This window comes from Physeter macrocephalus, chromosome 13 (assembly GCF_002837175.3).
Source record: "Physeter macrocephalus isolate SW-GA chromosome 13, ASM283717v5, whole genome shotgun sequence".
Lineage (NCBI taxonomy): Eukaryota > Metazoa > Chordata > Mammalia > Artiodactyla > Physeteridae > Physeter > Physeter macrocephalus.
In genome coordinates, this window is record NC_041226.1 from 66,576,528 (window position 1) to 66,602,129 (window position 25,602).

Consider the following 25,602-nt stretch of genomic DNA (forward strand, 5'->3'; position numbering starts at 1 on the left):
GCAGTTATCTACAGACAGACAGGTGTGAGAAAGGGCCCGTCACAAAGCCAGCGCGGCTGGAATACCCAGCGGGTGTGAGGACCAGCTGGAAAGGCTGATGGGGGCAGATGGCAAAGAAGCTCATTCTCCGTTTGAGGACCTGGAGCTGCAGCCTGAACATGAGGGGAGTCTGTGAAGGGCTGGAGCAGGAAGGGCGAACTGTGTATAGACAGCAGCGTGGGCATCTGATCAGGACCGACCCGAAGAACTGGTGACGCAGGAGGCGGGGGGTCTGGCGACGTGGGGTTCTCTGAACCAAAACGGGATCCACAGCTGGACACAGGTGAGGCTGCATCGGTTCACCCAAGGCTCTAACCTTCTGTAGGTGATAGAATCCACTTAAGGTTTACAACATATAGTTGGAAAACTCACAAACCTTAACAACCTTCAATATATACTCATGACTGAAGGAAACTGTCAACAGCAAGTAGAAGTGCGACTGATTCACTTTAATAATAATAAAATAACAATAATATTATTCGTAATTATATTATGAATAATTTAAATATTTAAATTAGTAATCATTTAAATTTAAATACGTAAATTATTAAAATTTACTAATTTAAATATTATTTAAAGTGAATAATAATAAAATTCACTTTAACCATCCTTCATAGCATCCTGTTCCATCCAATTTTCTAACTCGTTGAGAACGTTCTCCAGGTGCTGCTGAGTGATTTCCTAAACTGCCTTCGTGCTCCCTCTGCCCTAAGTTTCCCCAGAGAATGTGGTTCTGATTAGCAAACAACAGTCTGAACAAGCTTGCTTCTATCAAGTGTACGTCCAAGGTCATTAAGCCCAAAAGGTTGGAAAGGATTTTATAAACACCTCCTGTGCTGGAAAAAGAACTTGGGAGAGCTTTTGTGATAAGCACACCGATCCGTGCCCATCAGAACACCTTCCTCTCCTCCCTGTGACATGAACGCAATGGCCAGCGGAAACTGTGCTTGGAGTGATGGAGACCTTGGGCACACACACAAGACTGAGTGACAGACGTCTGTGAATTCAGGGCAGGGAGCTGGGAACAGGGAGGCTGAGCTACTCAGACCCAGGAGGGTGGGAGTGGGGGAACCTCTCATAGCACTAGTGCCTGTCACTGGACTCGTGACAAGACACAAGGCACTTCTCTAAGGGAAAATTCATCAAGTCACGATCAGTGGAACCCGCCCAATGACCCCTGCTTAGTGAACGTGGAATCCCAGCTCCCAGTATCCAGAGCTCAGAGCCGCCTCACCCGTCTCTCTCTCACACTGCTGACTCTGCGGAAGCCTTTTTACTATGCCACTTAGGACTTGCTGTGAATGAAGATTTTCCCCCAAAAAAGTTCATGTTGACACATTATTCGCCAGTACCTTAGTATCTGGTGACAGGGCCTTTAAAGAAATATTTGTTACCCTTAATTACGCTGGGCCTAATCCAATCTGACTGGGGTCCTCAGGAACAGAGGAGCCCAACACCTAAGAGCAGGACATGTGGACAGAGAACAGAACACGTGCGGACACAGCAAGAGGACACGGCGAGGAGGATGCCACCGGAAGTCAGGAAGAGAGGTTTCAGCAGCAACCAAACCCGCCCACACCTTGATCTTGACCTTCCAGCCTTCACAATATAACAGGCTGCTATAGACTGACTGTTTTTTTCCTCAAAATTCATACACTGAAACCTAATCCCCATAGTGAAGGTACTGGATATGGGGCCATTGGGAGGTGATTAGGTCATGAGGGCAGAGTCTGCATGAATGGGATTAGTGTCCTTATATAAGAAACCCAAACGGCTCCCTCACCCCTTCCGCCATGTGAAGACACAGGAATCGGGCCCTCACCAGACACCAAATCTGCCAGTGCCTGGACCTTGGGCTTTCCCAGCTTCTAGAACTGTGAGAGATAAATTTCTGTTATTTCTAAGCTGCCCAGTCTATGGTCTCCTGTGAGAGCAGCCTGGACAGACAGAGCCCTAGCAAACTAAGTAACTGACAGCAAAAATTTCATATTGCTTCTCTCTGCCATACAACTTGCATCCTCCAGGCAAGGACGTGCCTGCTGTTCTTCTCACAGCCTTGCTTCTTCCCATTTAGCAAAAGGAACTGAATCCTATTCTCAGCCTCCACAAACCCTGCCCAGCCTGCAAACCCACAGGGCACTTCCCGCTAAGGCCAGCGCACAGGGAGCCTTCCAACTTCACCTGAAAGCCTATAGCTGCCCACTTCTACTTCCATTTAGCATTTACCATCCTATATGCAAACCCTCTAAACCGTGACTCTGCTGAACTTTTCCCAGGCATCTGTCTTAACAAGCTCCATAGAGACAGATTCCTTAGAGGCAGAAATGAGAGCTGAACGTCTTAGTCTCCCTTCTTCTGCCCCGTGTGGGTCCTTCCCCTCTCCTGGCTCACCGCTCTCCTTTGTAAACTGAGAGGTTTTCTGCAACAGCGTCGGTAAGGGCGTGGATCTCAGCGCACACAGTAGGGCTTTCGTAAGTGCAGCTGGAAGGGCTCGTTGGCTTTAACAAGGTGAACAACAGCACGGTAACTAACCGTGGGGTAGATGTGGGTGCCGTTTCAGAAAAAGCAAGTTCACGAGGCTTTCAAAGAGGCCCGTCTAGACTCCATAGAGGCCTCAGTCAGCGTGTGTTAGGACACATTATACACAGAAAAGCATCAGAGCTGTTCCGCTTCAGGGGTTCCGTGGCCAAACAAGAGTCACTGACAACAAATTCCAGAGACTCAAGTGAAAGTCAGGATTTCAGCCAGATTCTAGATACCGAGTTTGAAATTCAACTTAACCCTACAATGTGGGTCTAATTATTAATTCTAATAAGCACGCATGAAGCAATGTTAAATGACTGAAGCCATACTTAGATGTGGAATAACTCATTCTTAAATTCTAGACTTTATTAAGTATTTCCAGACCGATACAATAATAAGCATAAACCAACTAGGCCTTTCCACGGAAGCCCTGTGTCAGTACTGAAAACTTCGCTTCTGACGTGCCTTAAACAAATGATGGAGTCAAAGGACTGGCAGCCAAGTACCCGGTTACCGAGTCCTACTCTCCGATTTAAAACCCCTACATCATCTTTCTTATTGCTGGGGTCTGGATCCATCCACAGTGTCTGGTTATTAACTACAAGCAGCAGGCGGAAATCTGCCATCTGTTCCTCAACTCCCTAAAGCACAGGCTCCCTGACCTCCACACACTGGAGGCACCTTCTGCATTTTCCTGTCTTGACCTCACCATGATGCAGAATTCCTCTAGGATGGATCTTCTGTGGAGGGAAGGGAGGGGAGCGGGGGACACCAGGGCAGAATGAGCTGAGTCTCCTGAAGCACAGACGCTTTCCTGAGCTCTCGTCCCTCAACTCCACAGGCTTCCTGGAAAGCAGAAATGACAGAAACAGGAGCAAACTCACAGTTCGAACAGGTGCCTGCTCACTTCTGCATCTACTGCACTGAGCGGATCGTCCAGGAGGTAGATGTCTGCATCCTGATACACGGCTCTAGAAAACGTAGAGAGATGTCAGGAGAAGAACGCTTCCAGCTTCCTGTGTCCCATCTTTGAATCAAGATGGTGTCCAACAAATCATTATTCATTCCAAGAGCCCAGGGAAAAGGGCCAAGACCCCGCTTCACACAGGGCCCACCCGGTGAGCGGGGTCTGCGCGCTCACTTCCACTAGGAGCCGTGGAGGAGGGAGGGGCAGGATGGCAACTGAAACGCCACTTACCTTGCGAGGTTGACGCGGGCTTTCTGCCCTCCACTCAGCGTGGTTCCCCGGTCTCCTATCACAGTTAGGTCTCCATCCTCCAAAACCTCTAAATCCTACATGGAGACAGAAAAGGGGAAAAAGAGAAAGATTTCAAATGTGTTCCCCTCCTGCCATCCTAACCTTCTAGCATCAGTTCTTTATACAAGTATTTGATCAACAGCAATGGGTATATTTCAGTGACTAAACTGTAACCTTAAACATTAAAAAAAAAAAGGTCTCAGGGCTTTTCATTTTTTTTCATTCTGTAGTTTTTCACAGCATTTATGCAGTTGACTATTTTGACACACATTTACTGAGGATCGACTATATGCCAGGCACTGTTCTGGGCCCAAGGAATTCAGCCAAGAGGAAACAAAGTCCCTAGAGTTTCTTTCCGCGATGGGAGATGGAAAATTAACATGAGTGCAAGTACTAAGGACTAGAAGAAAAAGGAAGCCGGCTTAGGGGGACAGGGAGCAAAGGAGGGAAAGTGAGTCACTACTGGGGTCGAGAAGGGCTCTGTTCAGAGGGGTTTGAGCAGATCTGTTGGAAGGTGAAGCAGGCTTAGATTTAGATTGCCTATAATTATCATCTGACAGATCCTGGCATAGACAAGCAGAGTTTGCAGAGAGTTTGTTTTCTACTAAACCCCTCAGGCATCAACCTCGGATACACAGACTACATTTCTACGGATGAAGCCCTCGTTTCTTGGTCTCTTTCAGCAAATTTGGGGAGAGAGCTAGGGGCACACTGGGGCCTCCGTGATAAACTGGTCCTTTGAAATCCCTAAGTCTCATTTTCAACTTCTACAGAAATGTGCTGCAGAAACAAGAATCGCTAAACTCAAGGATCCTGTGAGTATCAAAACAAGTGTACAAACACCCTCCATAAATGGAAAAAGGACGTCAAGGGACTGTAACTTGCTATTGGTGATTGAGGCCTATTTTCTCATCAAACCAACAGTGAAAACCCACGCACAGTGTGAATCATGACACGCAAAGCACGTGACCACAAGGATAAGAAAGAGACTATCCCCATCATAACCCTCCCTGGCAGCCACACACAGGCACACAGGCACACAGGCTCCCTGTACACTCAAAGCTTAAAGGTGGAGCCTCAAATGAAAGGCAGCAATTGCTCTGTCATGAAAATTCATCATTTTTTCACCTTAATTCTTTACTACCATCGCTTGCTTTTGGGTTTCCTGAGATACAATAAGCCGTTTTGAGATACATTCCCAGCCTTACACACACACACGCACGCACACACACACGCACGCACACGCACACGAGTTTACTTGGCCTCTGTTTCACTGATGACAGTCCTTGCAAACTGTTCTGCTTGGGTTTTATGCCTACATTTTATGCTGTTTTGGTTTCCTCCTCAAAACAGCACCGCACTGCAGTGCAGCAATCTGAACCATGTTCTAGAAAAGGCACTCAGATCCACTCGAGCACAGTCAGGGCATCAGAAACAGACCCTCTCTCCAAGTCTGGTAGGAGGGCTTCAAGTGTGCTGTTAGCTCTGCAATCGATTTAAGGACCAGCCACAAATGGGAAAACACTTTAGACGATCTGAAATAAAAGCCAAGTCAGGCTGATTTCCCAGCCACCATTTTCTGATTAGGTTAAACGGGAAAAGCCTGAGTTCATCACATATTACAATTCCTCCCACTGACAGGAAGGTATTCTTATTCACCAATTTTCAATGAAAAGCAGACACACAAACTACGGGAAAACTAGGAAATGGCGACGCTGGTTTGATGCCATCTGTCCAGAAGCACATCAAGGGCCCTTTAGGGATGCTGGAGACTTAGTGTACAAACGTGGAACAGACTGTTAAAATATTTAATGGGGACCTGACGTGAGCCCCCGGCAGAGGAGGGCTGGGTTGCAGAGTCAAACAGCGTAAAACTGCCTTTCATCACAGCTTTAAATCCGTTTGGCTGATAGCACTATGATTTCCATTTTAAAGATGATGAAACTGAGGCCAGGTGAGGTTCAGAAAAGCAGCCGAAATCACATGATTTTTTCCCTACGAAACAGAGAAACTGAAACTCATTCCCTGAAGCCTTCTGTCTCCTAAGCCTTGCAGTTTAAACACAATCCCTACAGCAGGCCAAACATTACGAGGTCGTTCCCTACACTGTGTTGTTTAACTCCCTATAGGGTCACTTTGAACATGGCATCAGCTTAATTCGACGTTGCCACATGTGATCACTTTATTTTAACTACAGATATGTTTTCGGCTCGATGAACTTAAACACGTACTTCAATTACATCTAGTATAAATATGTAATAAAAGAAATGTTGCTATTTCCTGCTTTATGGGAACCACCCATATAAAGAAATCTTTATTATTTTTGTTTCTATGTATGTATTTACTGAAAACCTGGCAGGTTTGCATGCTACAAACATTGCCTTTCTCTTTACAATAAACCCATACCTCCCCCTCATTTTATAAAAAGGAAACAGAGAAACACCTGAAATTACTACTCAGGACCATTTCTCTCCAAAGACCACACTTTTTTTTCCTACTACACATGTAGTCTCTGTATCTACAGGTCAAAATAATTCCATGACACCAGTATTACCCGTGACGGTCTTATGTCCATTCACTGACACACGGATTCCATTTTAGAGCAGCAGCAAAATCTCTTGGAAACCCTCTGACCCAACGCCCTCATTTGGCTGCAGAAACGTCAGAGGCCCAGGCAGGAAACAGGACGTGTCCAAAGTGACGGCAGGCAAGTGACGAAGCCGGGGCCAGGACTCTGCTCTCCGCTCCTTCTCCGCCCTGGGCCTCCCTTCCTGCCAAGGAGGGAAAGGGCACGAGGGGCCCCAACTCTATGTCCCGACCACGCAGCACAACAGGAGAGCAGTCGTGTTTATAAACCTCACATCACGTACAGAAGAATCGCTGTGCAGCCCGATCCCGCAGGGGCCCCTTTCCACCAGAGTCTGTGCCGCAGGGACACCCGAGGGTGGGTGAGGCCCCAGAACACGGTCCGAGTTACTGGTCCCATCACCCCACGGGGCTGGGGCAAAGCATTGACCCCCATGGGTCTTAAACCTGAGCTGCAAATGTAGAGGTGAGGCACTCCATCTCTCAAGCCTCAGTTTTACTAACTATAAAACGAGGATGGTAACATCAAAGATCCTTGTAAAAGATTAATAACTCATACACCTTGTTATGTGTGCTTGCATGTGAGTGACAAACAGAAAAATAACTTCCAAGTCATGGAAGTAAAGTCATGACTTTACTCGGACTAAATGAGAGCTATTTTTCTTACTGTTTTACCTTTGCATTTCCCCTTTTCGTATACCATTTTTAAAAAAATCTACCTCACTCCTGTCAACTTTACTTCATTTCTATAAACGAAAATTCTCCCATTAACCATAACTCACAAGAAGGAAATAGAAGGCCATTAAACAAGCAAACAATTGTGTTGTGTCCAGAACAGCATCAAATGCTACTCATCTAACACAGTCTATGATGTTCAGGCCATTGTTCAAGCACAATAACTATTTCCAAGCAGGCCTTTAACACCACACCTTTGAAAACCTGTCCCAGCCTTTTCCTCACAGTATAAAAGAACAACAGGATGTCCAGACTGCTCTGACCAGACCCCGGGGAGAGCTCTTTAACGCTATTATTCACAGATTTTTATAACCAAAGAGAATAACATAGTATTTATCAGTATTTACATTTTTTCTTTTGTTTCACTAAATTATATTATCCTACTAGCTACGTTCAGTTTGCATAACTGATTCACTAATTTCATTTAAATCCCCATGTATAGAGAAATGCTTCATTTTCCATTTTCTATGAAATTCAATGCCATTTCTGAAAACAATCTCTCCCCCACTGAAAACAGGCCGTGTTAAGAAGAAATGTTAAAGCGTCACTTTTTCTTTAAATAATAAATTACAAGTCAAAAGCGAAGCGGAGAGGGAAGCCTAGAGAATGACAGGGACAGAGGAGGCATCAACCAAGCGCAGGGGGCAGACCTTACGTGGAGCCTGATTCAAGCCAATGGTTAAAGAAATTTCCCAGTGAGATGATTAACAACATGTAAACACTGACGAGAACACTGATGATATTCCGGAAATTCAGGTTACTTTTCAGGTGTAATAACGTGGTGACTTTTTTCCAAAGGCTTTCCTATCTTTTAGAGAAAACTAGTGAAATGTTTACAGATGAACCAACCTGAGGTCTAGGATCTGCTTCAGAATAATCTGGGGTGGGAGTGGGGCTGGTAGTGGGCAGGGGTAGAGATGCAGCAAGACTGGCCACGAGCTGATCCTGGCTGAAGCTGGGGGTGGGTAACTGAGAGCTCATTACACCGTGCTCTCTAGTCTTTACACATTTTTGTAATTGCCCGTTAAAAAGAGAAGTTAAAAGTGAATGAAACTTCACGAAGTGAAACAGTCCCCTCCCCCAAAAAGGCATTTTGTGAGCATCGTTACCACATCAGAATTCAAACAGTAGCAGATCACGTGTGCACGTGTTCATCCAGAAGACCAGCTTAAAAGCATTCAACAACATTAAAAGATCTTTTAACAAACCTTGTAGTTTAAACCCACACTATCATCATTTGAAATATGAGTAGATATAACTCAAAAGTCTTTCTCACCTTTTTCAAAGCACAAGCCTTTATTACTTTTTCGTATCGTTCTTTTTCATATGTCTTCCCAAACAGAATATTACTTCTCACAGTTCCTGAAAACACCCAGGGCTGCTGAGAAACATACGCGATCCTCCCGTGCACGCGGACCAGACCCTGGCTCGGGGGCAGCTCCCCCAGCACCGCACTCAACAGTGACGACTGAAACAGATGGTAACACACACACGTGAACAGGCGGCACTCGGGACGGACACGCCCCTCAGCACAGCCGTCCTCACCGAGGGTGCTTGATAAACATAGAACCCTTTTCCTTTAAAAGAGGATAAAATACAGCTGTGGCAGTTGAGACAAAAAAATTGAAAATAACACTACTGGTCAACGTACACTAATGATTGATAAGGAATATTAATATGGTACTATGACAATGTAAACTGCCCTAGAGTTTCCCCCAACTGAAATGCTCTACTCAGCAAAGACTAAGTTAGAATGTTTAACATCCTCAACTAGCAGAGCAGCCCAGCAGGATGTGTAGTTTCACGTATCTGATGTTTAGTGCAGTTGTTCCTGCATCCGGGTATCCTTTACTTGACAAACACTTGTTCTTAAATAAAGCTTTCTATGAGTAATATATCGAAAAGATGATTGTTTTTTTAAAAAACTCTGAAGTCAGTCATGTCCAAAGAGCAAAACTCCATCATAAATTAAATCATCGGGCTTCCCTGGTGGCGCAGTGGTTGCGCGTCCGCCTGCCGATGCAGGGGAACCGGGTTCGCGCCCCGGTCTGGGAGGATCCCACGTGCCGCGGAGCGGCTGGGCCCGTGAGCCATGGCCGCTGAGCCTGCGTGTCCGGAGCCTGTCCTCCGCAACGGGAGAGGCCACAGCAGAGGGAGGCCCGCATACAACAAAAATAAATAAATAAATAAATAAATAAATTAATTAATTAAATCATCACCCCCTCGTGTACATATCCCACATTTAGGTTCCTGTATTTTGTTGTTTCAGACCAAGTGCATGTGCACACGTCCTTCAAATCTTTAACATAAATAAATAAATAAATAAATTAATTAATTAATTAAATCATCACCCCCTCGTGTACATATCCCACATTTAGGTTCCTGTATTTTGTTGTTTCAGACCAAGTGCATGTGCACACGTCCTTCAAATCTTTAACAACACACAGACGTGGCGTGTCTGTGTCCACAGCATCACAGCGCTCACCACACTGGGCTGAAATAATCTGCCTGCGTATCTGGCTCGCCCCAGAACCTGGCTGCCTCTGGAGGGCAGAGGTGTCTGGGTCCTGCTCACGTCTGTATCTTTAGCTCCAGCACATGGCTGCACATTCACTACACGTGCACTGACGGGATCAAGTCAAGCCACGTGAGGAAATGCTCAAAGCTTCCCGGAAGAGCCATTACAACCTCCAGACCTCCTGGAGGGACCACTGACAGAAAAGAAGTCCTCATTGTCTCATTCTGTCCTGAACAGCTGTCACATAAATAATTTCCTTCACTGAGACGTCCGAAGTCCCTACAAGCAGTTCCCAACTGTGTAACATGAAGCACCAGGAAAGAAAACACAATGTACATTTATCCACATTTATATGGACATGCAACCTTCTTGCAAAACTAATGTTCCATGGAACAGAGAAATGCTGTTTGAGATACACCCAATTCAAACTGTGTTACCTACAGCTCTGGGCTCGACTCTGAGAATTTCACAGGGGCTGCGGCATTGCACCAAGCTGCCGAAAGGCATCATAACTTACCTTTCCTGCTCCCACAGGTCCGACCACAGCTAACAGCTCACGGGGTCTGACAGTAAAGGAAAGGCCTTGTAGAGTTGGGGTTTCTGATGCCTGCAAATTTAAGTTTACAAAATGGTTCATTTCAATAAAATAAAAAAACGAACTTCAGAAAGTAGAGAAAATAACGTAAGTCATTGATATGCTAATATAACCCACATTTTCATCCTTCCTATTTTAAGATAGTGAGTCCTGAGGGCATTTTCATCAAAAAACACCTTTGAAACAGCTTTAGGGGCCTTTAGGAAGCCTACTTCTTTTGCCAGATTTTCATACGGACACAGCTCTAGATACCCACAGAATTTAAGTAGTTGAAATGACAAGGCCCCCCCTCGAAATGCAAACTCCATAATGCACAGTTTCCATTAGAGCCACTGGTGTTGTTTACTTCACGACTCTCCACAGGGTGGCAGCGTAAGTACATATCATGCCTGGTCCTCTACTAATAATTTGACGTCTCCACTCATCTCTTTATTTTCACCTGATAAAGAACGAATCTCAGTGACGGTCAGCAAGCAGCGGGGCACTTTATATGATAAAGTTGCTCTTGATAAATAAAGTCACGTAAATGGCAGTCAAGGCTCCAATTTCACCAGATTCAATTTAACACCAACAGCCAAAAAAAGGGGGGGGCGGGGGGCGGGGATTATGTATATAACACAGTAGGTTAGAGTGATAAAGCCTCAATTTTGTACCTCTTACATGCATTACCTATTCTGGGTAAATAGGGACAACAAAGTACTTCTACTGTAAAAAAAAACAAAAACAAACCATGGAGGTACATGTCACAGCAAACAATCCAACACAAAGGAGAAGGATAAAGTACTCATCGTGCCATCACAGGTCATGTTCTTGAACAAACTGTAAATTCTATCATAAAGAGACTTAGGGGTATGTGTATTTCTTTACATATACTAAGTGCTTAAAAAAAAATCTTGGGGCTTCCCTGGTGGCGCAGTGGTTGAGAGTCCGCCTGCCGATGCAGGGGACACGGGTTCGTGCCCCGGTCCGGGAGGATCCCACAGGCCGGATTAATAAAAGCACAGGGTCTGGATAAGAAGTCTGGATAATGTTCTAAATGGAAAATTTCTCTGGAAAGAACTGAACTGATTATGGATACCGGCAGCTACTGAAAAAATAATTATTTTTAATCATCAAAATAACTAGCCCCATATTTTAACAGGAGACGTTTTTTTAAAGCTACTCCACTCCTTTCTTTTTGATTAACACTTGGATTCTTATTTTGCTACTTTTCACTCAGTTGTGACTGCTCGATAACGAGCCCCCTACAAACACAGCTTCCTGCCGCAGCCCTTCAGCTTGTCAGGGCAGAAAACATGGACTCCCTCCCTGTTCAGGCTTGAGGCTCTTCGTCACCAAAACACTAGCCCCAGATGTTACAGGAACTACAAATCTATCAATAAGAAGCTAGACTTTAATACATGAGAAACATTTAAGCTTCTCCACCTCTTCTTCTCTGACACTTAGGGTTCTTATTTTACCCCTTTTCACTCAGTTAAGACGACAAAATAGTGGGCCACTTACAAACATCAGCTCCCTGTCACCACACCTCACAGTGTGTCAGGACCAGACACTGAGCTCCCTCCCTGTTCAGGCTTCAGGATCGGGCACTGCTCGGCCGTGACCAGAAGGGGGCAGCACTCGACAGCCCATGGTACCGAGGCCTGTCTTCTGCTGGTTATCCCGGCTCAGGGCATGCGGATTCCACAGGATCATCAGCTGAACCCCACTCAGCTGCCAGACACAGTTTGAAATCCCTGTGCCTTGGAGGCTCCCACAGGACCATTTATTTTAAACCGTAAAGACTGAGACCAAGTCCCATCATTTCATGAATGAGACCTGGGTCCCTGAAACCTTCTGCCACCTGCCCACCTGGCTGTATAATGGAGCAGCTTAGAAAGCTCATGTCTATCTCCAGCCTCCCAACCCAGCAGGGGATTCATTCAGACTCACCTTCTCTCCAAAAATCCCCAAGGTCTGTGCCACTCCCCTTCCCGAGGGCTCTTTCACCCATGACCTAACCTGAGAGGCCCTAATTACTAACGACCCAGCACAGGGCACAGCCTTCCACAGGCAAGGCCAGGACAACAGGATAGCGTGTTCTGTACTACACTGCAAGTTACACAGAAGTCTGAGAGCATGTTATTACATTCTTGCAAGAAGAACAAAACAGCTCATTTTATAATGCTGCAGAGTTTGGCATAAGAGATTTTGTTAATGTTTCATACAAAGTACGTGTTACCATTCACAAAGAGTTGCCATCGTAATGGGATTTTAATGGTGCTTTTCATAAATGCTTCAAGTGTATTATCATGAGAAATACCAAGCAGGACGTAAATCTACAATATTAAGGTAGGAGAAACGGTACCTTGTTAGAGTTTCCATGTGCAGAAGCTAAGGGGGTATATTTTTATTTATTTGGGAACATACTACTGTTTTGCTGGTGGGGAAGCAGGTACTGAATCAGAAGTAGGTGAACAGGATACAAGTGGCACCACACTTAGTGTGACAGGCACGAACACACATGAGGAGTCTGCAGAGTCCGGACACTTGCACTGTGGTCTCCACTCCCACCAGCAGTCGAGCTCCTGGGCTCTGCACCAGAGGGTGGACCCTCTGACAGAGGCGCCATCTTGTTGGAGTCCTTCCAGCCCTGGGGGTGGGAGCGGCTTCCCACCACTGCTAATCTCTGGGTTGGGTTGTCTCCAGCACCACCATTTTGCCCTTTCTGCTTTTTTCTTCCCCCGTCTTTCATCCTCTGCATAAATAATTCCCTACATGGAATTCCCTCTCCTGTGGTATGTTATGGGTTCTGTTTTACTGAGTAATCCACAGAGGACCACTGAACCGGGGAGGGAGGAATGTTTCAGTCGTCAGAAGAGGGGGCTGCACTAGGTGTGCAGTTTTGAGAGCGGACCCTGCTCTTTTTCCTGTTTGCCTGAACGTCATAAATAAACCAAGTGTTCGGAAACTGCCAGTTCTCCCTGTCAGCTTGCCACACAGGGCAACCCTTCAACTGGGAATCACTGGTGCTTACTATGCCCTCCTGCTGTCGCCTCCCCGTCCCTGGCTGCCACCAAAGTAGCCATCATCATCCAGAAGCTAAAGATGCGGAGCCCCCACCCTGGCCCACAGTAAAGCTCCGTATGAAGATCCACGGCTTCACTCCATTATGTAATAAGATGATCTGAGAACATCAAGGCAAAAAAATGTACACTGATTCCCCAAAGCCTCTGGTCTGTAACAACTGGTTGTATATTTGTTAGTTAACCCATTCCATACTGCAGCATTTTGTCTGTCCAATCCTATAAAGTCTAACATTACAAACGTATGTACTTGAAGTTCAAAATGTGCTAATACTTTGAAAGCTCTCTTGAAAATGAGAGAGAGAGCAACATGTCAAACGTCTTAGGCTGATTTTATACTTAATCTCCAGTAGTTGCAAACATTACTCCTGATTTTGAGAATTTTTAAAACATACTTTCAGTAAATGAGCAGGTCACATTTTACACCAGGTGTAAAACCTCACAGTTCTCCAAGAAATCTGTTGTCTGTTAGCAGTCACGATCTTGGCACACAGGATGTGTTACCTTATCCCAAAAAGCAGCGAAATCTTGCACGTCCACTATCGTTTTACCATCTGATGGCAGCTGAGGGTTGCACTGTGATATCTCATCAAGTAACAGAAAGTTCTACAGAAAAAGGAAAAACACAGATTGTTTAAACTCCAGGACAAAGGCATAAACAACAATAACTCCTTTCTTGGAATTTGCAGTAAAAAACTTTATACAGCCTACATATTGTTTTGCCAACTGTACTTAAAGTGTAGGTTCACATCAGAACAGACTTAGGTAATATGCGGAATATTATACAGTATTATAATAATATACAAGAAAGTTTACAGATAGTGTAGGGTATAGTATGATATATATTACATATATGACAAATAAAGAGTTCCTGGCCCTGAGGCTGTCTTTGTAACTTTCTTAACAAGTGTACTGGTTCCACCCTAAGGAGAAAATGTGGTTGCAAACTCCAACACATTTAAAAGCTTGATATTTCTATTGTTTTACTTTTGTGTTACTAACGATAAACAAAAGAGTTGGTAGGGAATTATTCCGTAAATATGTACTGAATCTCACCATGTGCCAAGCACCATGCAACACTGCTAGGAACACAGAGAGGAAGGCCATTCCCAGGCCTGCAGGTAGCTGGTGGCACAGGACAGGCTGGGAACTTAAGACCTACGAAAACCCTGGTTCGGCCTGTTTTGGGTCGTGACCTTTCCCTGGGCACTTTACACTCTGCTTTACTCCTCATGCACGTTAAATCCATCCCTGCTTGTCATTAACTATCACTGAAGTCATTGCTCTAAAAATGAAATGCTCTTACTAAGTTTCTATCTCTTAAAAAACAGTTTACAAGCATCTATTCACAATCACTTGTATCCTCTCCTTAGTCAACGCCCTCTCTCCTCGACAGCAGGAATGGCCACATCTTCCACTGCTTGCTATTTTCACACCCCTTGGCAGCTATTCAACGCAATTCAGTTGAATAAAACCAAGTCCTGCGAACCACTGCTGAACTAACATAATCATACATAGGAAAACGCCCTCTTGCCCTGCAAATGCTGGACATAATTCAACAAGAAACAAACCCCAGGTTTTAGCTGGCACCTGGCAGCCCGGAAGGAGGCCCTCTCTCTCCAGCCTCCCGAGCAGATAGGTGTAGCCATGTGACTACATCCAGGCCGGTGGAAAGTGACAACGTCCAGGACCTTCATCCACACCCCCGGCCTGGGCCTTGGAGGTTACCAGCTGGGTCAAGGCCACATGCAGAGGAGTAACAAGAGAGAAAGAGTCTGGGTCCCTAACACCCTGGAGGATCATACTAGCCATGGAAATTGTTACAGGGAGAATTGCTCACCCCAACCAAAAAAAAAAAAAAGTTAAGGTCCTAACCGCAAATACCTCAAAACGTGCCTTTACTTGGAAATAGGGTTGTTGCAGATGTAATCAGTTCAGGTGAGATCACACTGGACTAGGGTGGGCCCTCTATGCAATATGATTGGTGTCCTTATCAGAAGAGAGACTCAGAGACACACACAAGCAGAAAACAGCCATGCGACGATGGACACGGAGGCTGGAGTGATGGCTGTTACGAGCCAAGGTACACCAAGGTTTGTCTCCAGCCACCAAGAGCTAGAAGAGGCAAGAAAGGATTCTCCCTTATAGAATTCAGAGGAATCGTGACCCTGCTGACACGAGAAGGCAACCCAGGGGGCCCAGCACAGTGAGCCAAAACCAGGGATGCATGTGACAGGTCACACAGACAACCCGTCCTCCCCCCTCCCCCGCCAGAGCGGAGGGTCGTGCGCTGTGAAACAGAGCTGCCAATGGAGCGCAGTTTAAAATTTTGATTCTGCATGTAACATGGAAACTTTGAAGGTCTTCAGACCAAGACCAGATGAGGAAAACAACACTTAAATAGATATTCCACATGCTAGAAGGTACTAAGAAGGCAACGTAACAATGGTTTAAAAAACCAGGCTTCGGGCAGGATCCTAGTTGTCATTTACTAGCTTTGTAAGGATAGGTGAGCTATTTCACCTGTTATAGGAACCTGTTTCCTTATCCGTAAAGTGGGGACACTAATGCTTACCCCATTCAACTGCTAACAGGATGAAATGAGATGACACGCAAAGGCTTCCGGAGCGCCCGGACCACACAGCAACCGCAGCAGCCGCGATCGAAGACAGCAGCTGTGGCAGCAGCAGTAACAAAACCACAGCAGCACAACACACGTGTGAAGGCTCCATCTGGACAGGTTACTGTGTCCCTAAGAACGTCACTACAGTTCAAGGATACCCCTAAATGTCCTCTTTCAAGATGTGAAAGCTTGATAAAAGAAATTTTATTGAACTGCATGGACCATCCCTTAACAGTGTTGCTAGAAGCCCCCATCAAAAAGAATGATTAGGGCTACCCTGGTGGTGCAGTGGTTAAGAATCCGCCTGCCAATGCAGGGGACACGGGTTTGAGCCCTGGTCTGGGAAGACCCCACGTGCCGCGTAGCAACTAAGCCCATGCACCACAACTACTGAAGCCCACGCACCACAACTACTGAAGCCCACGCACCTAGAGCCCGTGCTCCACAACAAGAGAAGCCACTGCAACGAGCAGCCTGCACACCGCGATGAAGAGTGGCCCCCGCTCTCCACAACTAGAGAAAGCCCACGCGCAGCAACGAAGACCCGACGCAGCCCAAAATAAATAAATAAATACATAAAATTAAAGAAAAAAAAAAAGAAAAGAAAAGAAAGAAAGAATGATAAATTCAGGGGAGCAGAACTGACCCCGTATAACTGATCTGTTTTATGGGCAATAGCTTTTTATATTATAGAAACTTCATCATAAAAAAAAAATCTCACCTTTTATGACGACTGAATGATCAAATAAAAATCACAGCCAAAGCTATCTAACTTCACAAGAGATCTATTACTGGCCATCCATCACTATCGAGAAGTAGGAACAAAACAAATTAGATGTGTTGTAAAGCCCAGACACTCAAGCTCACGCCCAGGCTGGCTCACAAAGCCAATTTATCTTCATTTTACACCAATTCATAAACACACAGCTCCTTAAATATCTACAGGTTCTCATCTTGGTGATGTAAATTATTCACCCCTGGCAATTTACAGACAGATTAAAAAGAGAGAGAGAGACTGTGGGTATGGTGGGAATCACAAGTTTGAAAGGAAGAGGGCAGCTAGAGATAGGATTACACGTAAGTGAAGAGAGAACAGGGCCAAAAGGCAGATCGAAAAGGCATGCTCAGAAATCAAGAAGCAAACCAACTACGGAGGAAAGAACCGCGCGCGCGCGTGCGTGCATGCATGTGTGTGTTTTACGCGGCCCTCTCACTGCTGTGGCCTCTCCCGCTGCGGAGCACAGGCTCCGGACGCGCAGGCGCAGCGGCCATGACTCACGGGCCCAGCCGCTCCGCGGCACGTGGGATCTTCCGGCACCGGGGCCCGAACCCACGTCCCCCGCATCAGCAGGCGGACTCTCAACCACTGTGCCACCAGGGAAGCCCAAGAACCCATTTTTAAACACAGAGAATGAAGTGAGACTGAGGCCAGGCTTCCTACCCAAGGAACAGAGACCTCTCAGCATGTTCATTCCCTCCCGGCCCAGAGAGGAATCCTATTCACCCCAGGACTGAACACAGTTGTCACCTAGTCAATGGAGTTAGCACAGGAGATGAGATCTGTTTGCTTCTCCTACTTTCAGACAACTTAATCGTCTTGCAGTCATTACTCGACAAGAGCCCTGTACCACTGGTACTTATACGACTGCCCATAGATGAGCAGGCTCTTCAGATATGTATAACGCACCCTATGTCAGAAGACGGGAGCACTAAAGACTTTCTGGAACAACCACCAGCTTAGGCAGTGAGAGAGTTAGATCTCACCTAACTGGCACACAGTGACACCAAAGAAAAGGAGGCATTCCAGGTAAAATCCACGTACAAGTTAATAAAGTTATTTGTCAGCAAACCTTGATTCTTCGGATGCTGACAACTGTCTCTGACACCTTCTCGACGGCCGAAGGGAAGAAGAGGGTGACCGTCAACCGCACAGCCCCATACAGTGTCACCGCCACAAACACACGGCTCGCTGTGACCACACTGCCAAGGAGCACATAGGTGGTGAAGGTGACAAAAACAATGATTTTGCTTGCAACAAAAAATGATGCCAAATTCATTCCTCTAAGGTAGGAACTTCTCAGAATCTTGGAAATTTCCTTCCTGGAAAAGAGTAGGAAATAGATTTTAAAAGAAGCATCAACATCCAAGACATGAATTCAAGTGCCCTGTGTGAGTGGCCTCTTCCTAGGGAGGGGACACAGATGAAGACACACCATCCCTCACATCATGGAGATACTACACAGTACACACCCCGGGGGCCTGCCCAACACCAAGACCACACACTTCATCACCACTTCACTCTTCCAACTAAATAAGAGGCTTAGTGTCACATTTTAAACATTTTGGGTCAATGAGACTGGGTTTGAACATTCAGTCAACATCCATTCATAACCAGAATTCCTGTGCCGGGCTCCTCACTGATGACAGAAAGACACAGCCCATCCCCTCCAGGAGCTGACGAACATAAAAGAATAGAGAAAACAACCCCAAAATTGTGAGACACCAAGACATTAGACAGAGGCGCCAGCACGGCCCCCACGGGAGCGCGGAGCAGAGGCGTGTAACTCGGAGCAGTAGAGTCCAGGCAAGTCACACGCACGTGGACCCTGAGAAGATGAGCTGGAGTCAGTCGGGCTTGGCGGAGGCCAGAGAAGAAGGAAGATGAGAGTGTATTCCCAGCAGAGGGAGGGGCACCCACAAAGGTGCAAAGTGAGAGGTGACAGGGTGCTGCCAGAGAATTCTAAGTACCCTATGCTGGAATATAAGCACTCATCAGATATTTAAGTCAAAGATGGAAAAAAATTCTACAAACATAAAGCAAAGCAAAAAATATATTTATGGCTTTGTTTGGAATGGATAATACTGACTCATAAACTTTGGCCCGATATAAGTACCCAATCTTTATAATGTCCCCATTTGTGCTATAGTAACATAAATTATACTTTTAGTTTAAATATTGTTTTAGATGCCAACATCTTAAATCATTGTTTATTTGGAATCTATGCTATGAAGAAATACTTGGGGGCTTCCCTGGTGGCGCACTGGTTAAGAATCCGCCTGCCAATGTAGGGAACACGGGTTTGAGCCCTGGTCCGGGAAGATCCCACATGCCACGGACAAACCATCTACGGAGGAAAGAACCGCGCGCGCGCGTGCGTGCGTGCATGTGTGTGTGTGTTACGCGGCCCTCTCACTGCTGTGGCCTCTCCCGCTGCGGAGCACAGGCTCCGGACGCGCAGGCGCAGCGGCCATGGCTCACGGGCCCAGCCGCTCCGCGGCATGTGGGATCTTCCCGGACCGGGGCACGAACCCGTGTCCCCTGCATCGGCAGGCGGACTCTCAACCACTGCGCCACCAGGGAAACCCCAAGAACCCATTTTTAAACACAGAGAATGAAGTGAGACTGAGGCCAGGCTTCCTACCCAAGGAACAGAGACCTCTCAGCATGTTCATTCCCTCCCGGCCCAGAGAGGAATCCTATTCACCCCAGGACTGAACACAGTTGTCACCTAGTCAATGGAGTTAGCACAGGAGATGAGATCTGTTTGCTTCTCCTACTTTCAGACAACTTAATCGTCTTGCAGTCATTACTCGACAAGAGCCCTGTACCACTGGTACTTATACGACTGCCCATAGATGAGCAGGCTCTTCAGATATGTATAACGCACCCTATGTCAGAAGACGGGAGCACTAAAGACTTTCTGGAACAACCACCAGCTTAGGCAGTGAGAGAGTTAGATCTCACCTAACTGGCACACAGTGACACCAAAGAAAAGGAGGCATTCCAGGTAAAATCCACGTACAAGTTAATAAAGTTATTTGTCAGCAAACCTTGATTCTTCGGATGCTGACAACTGTCTCTGACACCTTCTCGACGGCCGAAGGGAAGAAGAGGGTGACCGTCAACCGCACAGCCCCATACAGTGTCACCGCCACAAACACACGGCTCGCTGTGACCACACTGCCAAGGAGCACATAGGTGGTGAAGGTGACAAAAACAATGATTTTGCTTGCAACAAAAAATGATGCCAAATTCATTCCTCTAAGGTAGGAACTTCTCAGAATCTTGGAAATTTCCTTCCTGGAAAAGAGTAGGAAATAGATTTTAAAAGAAGCATCAACATCCAAGACATGAATTCAAGTGCCCTGTGTGAGTGGCCTCTTCCTAGGGAGGGGACACAGATGAAGACACACCATCCCTCACATCATGGAGATACTACACAGTACACACCCCGGGGGCCTGCCCAACACCAAGACCACACACTTCATCACCACTTCACTCTTCCAACTAAATAAGAGGCTTAGTGTCACATTTTAAACATTTTGGGTCAATGAGACTGGGTTTGAACATTCAGTCAACATCCATTCATAACCAGAATTCCTGTGCCGGGCTCCTCACTGATGACAGAAAGACACAGCCCATCCCCTCCAGGAGCTGACGAACATAAAAGAATAGAGAAAACAACCCCAAAATTGTGAGACACCAAGACATTAGACAGAGGCGCCAGCACGGCCCCCACGGGAGCGCGGAGCAGAGGCGTGTAACTCGGAGCAGTAGAGTCCAGGCAAGTCACACGCACGTGGACCCTGAGAAGCTGAGCTGGAGTCAGTCGGGCTTGGCGGAGGCCAGAGAAGAAGGAAGATGAGAGTGTATTCCCAGCAGAGGGAGGGGCACCCACAAAGGTGCAAAGTGAGAGGTGACAGGGTGCTGCCAGAGAATTCTAAGTACCCTATGCTGGAATATAAGCACTCATCAGATATTTAAGTCAAAGATGGAAAAAAATTCTACAAACATAAAGCAAAGCAAAAAATATATTTATGGCTTTGTTTGGAATGGATAATACTGACTCATAAACTTTGGCCCGATATAAGTACCCAATCTTTATAATGTCCCCATTTGTGCTATAGTAACATAAATTATACTTTTAGTTTAAATATTGTTTTAGATGCCAACATCTTAAATCATTGTTTATTTGGAATCTATGCTATGAAGAAATACTTGGGGGCTTCCCTGGTGGCGCACTGGTTAAGAATCCGCCTGCCAATGTAGGGAACACGGGTTTGAGCCCTGGTCCGGGAAGATCCCACATGCCACGGAGCAACTAAGCCCGTGCGTCACAACTACTGAGCCTGCGAGCCACAACTGCTGCAGCCCGCTCGCCTAGAGGCCGTGCTCCGCAACAAGAGAAGCCACGGCAATGAGAAGCCCGCGCATCGCAACGAAGAGGAGCCCCCGCTCGCCGCGACTAGAGAAAGCCCGCGTGCAGCAACGAAGACCCAATGCAGCCAAAAATAAATAAACAAATGAATGAATGAGTGAATGAATGAATAAATAAATTTTTTTTAAAAAGAAAGAAATACTTCGAATTTAATTTCTGTATAAGTAAGAAGCATATATTTTTTTTCCTTTAAGAAGATGGTAAATGGAAGAGCAGGTTAAAATGACATCTCCTCTGTTCTACTTAACCCCACTGCCACATGTTGGGGGTGGAGTGGATAGTGGTTAAGTTTACCTTAATGTGAAAACTTGGTAAGACTTCTAAACCATTCAGTAAATGTGAGATAAATTATGAAAATATGCTGTATATATACAAAAAAAAAAAACTTACCTTCTCAAACTGGTAATAAGGTCCGCAAAAGACTTTTCCCAACCATACATTTTTATTATTCTGATGCCAGTTATAACTTCATTCATGGTCCTGATCCTGGTGTCTGTGAAAGCTGCAGTCTTACTCCTAAGGGACAGATGTGAGAGATGAGCCTTAGTGACCACAGCCCAACTTTCCTTATCAGCAGCAACAGTGGCGTAGCCGGAGACCAGGGATCAGATGATTCCCTACAGCTCTTTGGCGCAGACAGGCAGGTCCTACTCAAAGTAGAAATGCAGAAGACTTCAATTAGGAAGCCAACCATTCAGCCCAATTCAAGAAGTAACTTGGAGAACTTGCAGTATCCACTAATGAAGACCCAGAATTAATCAGATACAAACCAGCTGCCCAAGGATATCACGGTCAGGTAGGGAAGGCAGAAGGACACCCGACTCTAACAGGAAGACAGTGGTTGTGCTGTAATAAAAGAGGAGTGAAGTGCTTGGGAGCAGAAGAGATGGGGCTGTTAATTCCACTGGAAAAGGAGAACAAGAAACCCTTCAGAGACCCGGTAGCATTGGAACAGGGCCTCAAAGGATAAGGAACATCTCTCCACAGCAAAGAGAGGAAACGAAATTCCAAGTAGAGAAAAAAAAATACCACACGAGGGGCTTCCCTGGTGGCGCAGTGGTTGCGCGTCCGCCTGCCGATGCAGGGGAACCGGGTTCGCGCCCCGGTCTGGGAGGATCCCACGTGCCGCGGAGCGGCTGGGCCCGTGAGCCATGGCCGCTGAGCCTGCGCGTCCGGGGGAGAGGCCACAACAGAGGGAGGCCCGCATACCACAAAAAAAATAAAAAATAAAAAAAATAAAAAATAAAAATACCACACGAAAAGCTACAGACACACACAAAAGAACTCAATGAGCTTCAAACAGCACAACATCTCCATCACCTGACAACCTGGACAATGACCCACCTCCAACCCTCTGGGACCTGCTTCAAGTCTAACTCATCAGCATTAGGCTGTTCATCACCGGCCACTTCTATCACATAGGCTGCTAGGAATGTGGGGCTTTATAAAGACATATTTAAGATCGATCTTGCCCTTGGGGTGCTTATAACTCAATGGAAACACTGAATTAAAAACAAGATGCAAACATATACACACCTGAAAATGGCTCTAACACAAGCATAACAAAAATAGATGCATCTGGAATTGAGCCTATAAGATCATTACTATTTAATAATGCTTAAATAACACTATCCAATGTACATTCTGCTCAAGGACACTCCACTTGCTCAGGTACGGTGCCGGGAGGAGCCAGCGAATGCTGTCACCTTTCCCGCTTCAGGACCAAACTTCAGCTTAAGGCTGGAGCATCTACTGGCTAAGCCTAAAGGGTCTACGACACATGCAAAGAGACCAAAGAAGGCATTTTGTTTTGTTTTTGAACAAAAGCATCAAGCAGATGGTGGATGTTACCAGTTACATATTAACACTTTTTAAAACCAGTGTTTCTCTTACCGGAGTGATGAAAACAACTTCCCAATGCAGCTTTGCAAAGGCAGAAGAATAATTAGAACCGCCATCCCAGCGAGACATGATATTCCTATTTCCATCCAGAGCAGGATGGTCACTATGATAGCCTGCAGTGGCCCTGCCCACAGAAAGTGCAAGAATATCGTTACCTTAAAAGAAAAAAAATAAAGCCTTCTTAGGAATGTATAAAAAGCAGACCAGTAAGGACACAATTTAGAAACAATCTTCTGTCAAAGAACAGACGGGAACCTAAACAGAAATGATCACTGCGGGTTTTAAACCTGCTAAAGCAGAAATCAAGCATCTACCCCAGGTGGCGCTGTTCTGGGACAGCACAGGGCCAGGTTCAGGGACGTCCAGGGAGAAGAGGACTGGCAACACCAGGAAGTCTTCAGTTTTGTCCATCCCACAAATGAGCTCAGGGCTCCCTCGAAGTCGGCCCAGAGTTCAGCCGCTGTCGAGAAGGGCGACTCCAGGAGGCCCCTTAGAGACACTAACCACGCCGGGCAAGAACACTGCTGCCTATTTATGATTAGAAAAATAAAATTCCCATCTAAAGGACAATACACATTATCACACCTAATTTGCACACAGAAGAAATGAGAGTTGGATAAAGAGAACTCTTTGCCTTATGTCTTCAAAAGAATCCTGGCCAACGCCAAATACTGGCACCCGGCATCCCCAAAAGCTAAACACAGTAAGGACAGGAAATGGGAAAGGATCCCCCAGGGGCAGCTTACCTGATCAAACCTGTTCACGTCGTTGGACAGCAGGTTGACTATCTGGCCTGTGGTGGTCTTCACCATGGCCAAGTTACTCAGGCAAAGTGCCTGAAACAAGAGAGGGTAACAGAGAGTTGGGTCCCTGCGGTGATACCAAGTCACTCTTCGAACATAACAAAGCAGAGCACGTTTTCACGGGGTCTTGAGTGGTGTCAGGACGAGCAGGATGACCCCTGACAGCAGGGCTCTAGGAACCCATGTTGATCCTCTGACCCCTCAAAGTGGCGACAGCCACGCCCACAAGGACAGCAAACAGAGGCCGATGCAGAATCTCCCACTTTTTTTTTTTTTTGATGAATCTGGACATGCCCAAAATATAAAGGGATGTAGGTTCATACTTAGAAGCCAACTGAAGTAATTTTGGGCCATATTAGATGAAAGCAGGGAAACTGCCTGCAAATCAATCATCAATTTTGTGTGGAACATCATTTCAACACTGTATTCTCAGTTTCCTCATTCTTTGAACGGAAATAACTCTTCACCGTGCATAAGATCACAGGGTATGTATGAGAGTTGAACGGCAGATTTGCTATCTACTATGTGGAGGACACCAGGTGCTCCTGGAGATATATTTACTGATAGTCATGTCTTCTTGTCTTTGGAGATGGGACAAGATACATACCAACACCTGTAATTCAGGTGTGAAGTGAACAGTAAATACAGTGGCACAGGGAACTGGGGAAGGTTTCTACCAAGTGACACTGTGGTGAGGGAGGAGCTTGGACGACGAAAAGGATAAAGTATATGGAGAGAAGGGAAGGGCACTGTGGGTGAGAGGAACCCATGCAGACTCCAGGGAGGGAAAATGAAAAATCTGGCTAGAAAGGTGGTCTGGGAAATAGCTAAAGAGTTTGGAAGGCAACATGGAACGGTCAATGTTTTTTCACATTAGAGAAACTCAACTTTAGGAAAATTAAACCGAAGAAGTGACTGGCCAGGAGATTTTTGGAAGAAAGGAGAATTAGGGGTCAGTGAAGCAGTCAAGAGGTAACCAGACTGTGCAGTAGAGATGTGTGAATGGTAGCAAAGGGCCACTGAAAACACTTTGAAAGGTAAAAAATGCCTTGAAAATATGAGCGAAGGAGGGAGGGAAGGAGGGATATACCACTACAGGAAAGAAAGAAACCATATTGTGCCTTAATTACTGAAAGCTCTCTTGAAAATAGTTTTAAAGCCTATTTTACATACAAATACATTTTAAACCCTCATGAAGAAAATACTTATTTTAAAGAAGTAGCTAGTTGATCCCTAATTTGAACAACTGAAAGAAGGCAGAATGGTGTACCAAACTCTGAGTTTAAACTGATCATCAAAAAAAAAAACAAGACAACTGCACCTAATTGGAATTGATGGACCAAAAGGCTGGTTCTGGAACAAAAGTTAACATGAATCACCTATAACACTGCAGCCAGGGGCTTCCCTCGTGGCGCTGTGGTTAGGAATCCACCTGCCAGTACAGGGGATGCAGGTTCAAGCCCTGGCCCGGGAAGATGCCACAGGCCACGGAGCAACTAAGCCCATGCACCACAACTACTGAGCCTGCGCTCTACAGCCTGCGAGCCACAACTACCGAGCCCACAAGCCACAACTACTGAAGCCCGCGCACCTAGAGCCTGTGCTCCACAACAAGAGAAGCCACCACAATGAGAAGCCCGTGCACCGCAACAGAGTAGCCCTTGCCTGCCACAACTAGAGAAAGCCTGCGTGCAGCAACGAAGACCCAACATGGCCAAAAATAAATTAATTGATTA

The 25,602-nt window shown here is 46.0% G+C and overlaps 1 protein-coding gene across 1 annotated transcript in view; it reads right to left on the minus strand.

The window, feature by feature from the left end:
* The window catches only part of LOC102975085 (ATP-binding cassette sub-family C member 4), a 220,035-nt gene that overhangs the window by 119,625 nt on the left and 74,808 nt on the right, over positions 1-25,602 (minus strand). The window contains exons 5-13 of the mRNA XM_024123245.3: positions 23,810-23,899; positions 23,055-23,218; positions 21,552-21,677; positions 19,774-20,023; positions 13,824-13,925; positions 10,177-10,266; positions 8,418-8,609; positions 3,761-3,855; positions 3,447-3,533 (exon numbers count right to left, since the gene is read on the minus strand). Coding sequence (XP_023979013.1) covers positions 3,447-3,533; positions 3,761-3,855; positions 8,418-8,609; positions 10,177-10,266; positions 13,824-13,925; positions 19,774-20,023; positions 21,552-21,677; positions 23,055-23,218; positions 23,810-23,899 — 1,196 coding nt within the window. The remainder of the gene's footprint in view (positions 1-3,446; positions 3,534-3,760; positions 3,856-8,417; positions 8,610-10,176; positions 10,267-13,823; positions 13,926-19,773; positions 20,024-21,551; positions 21,678-23,054; positions 23,219-23,809; positions 23,900-25,602) is intronic.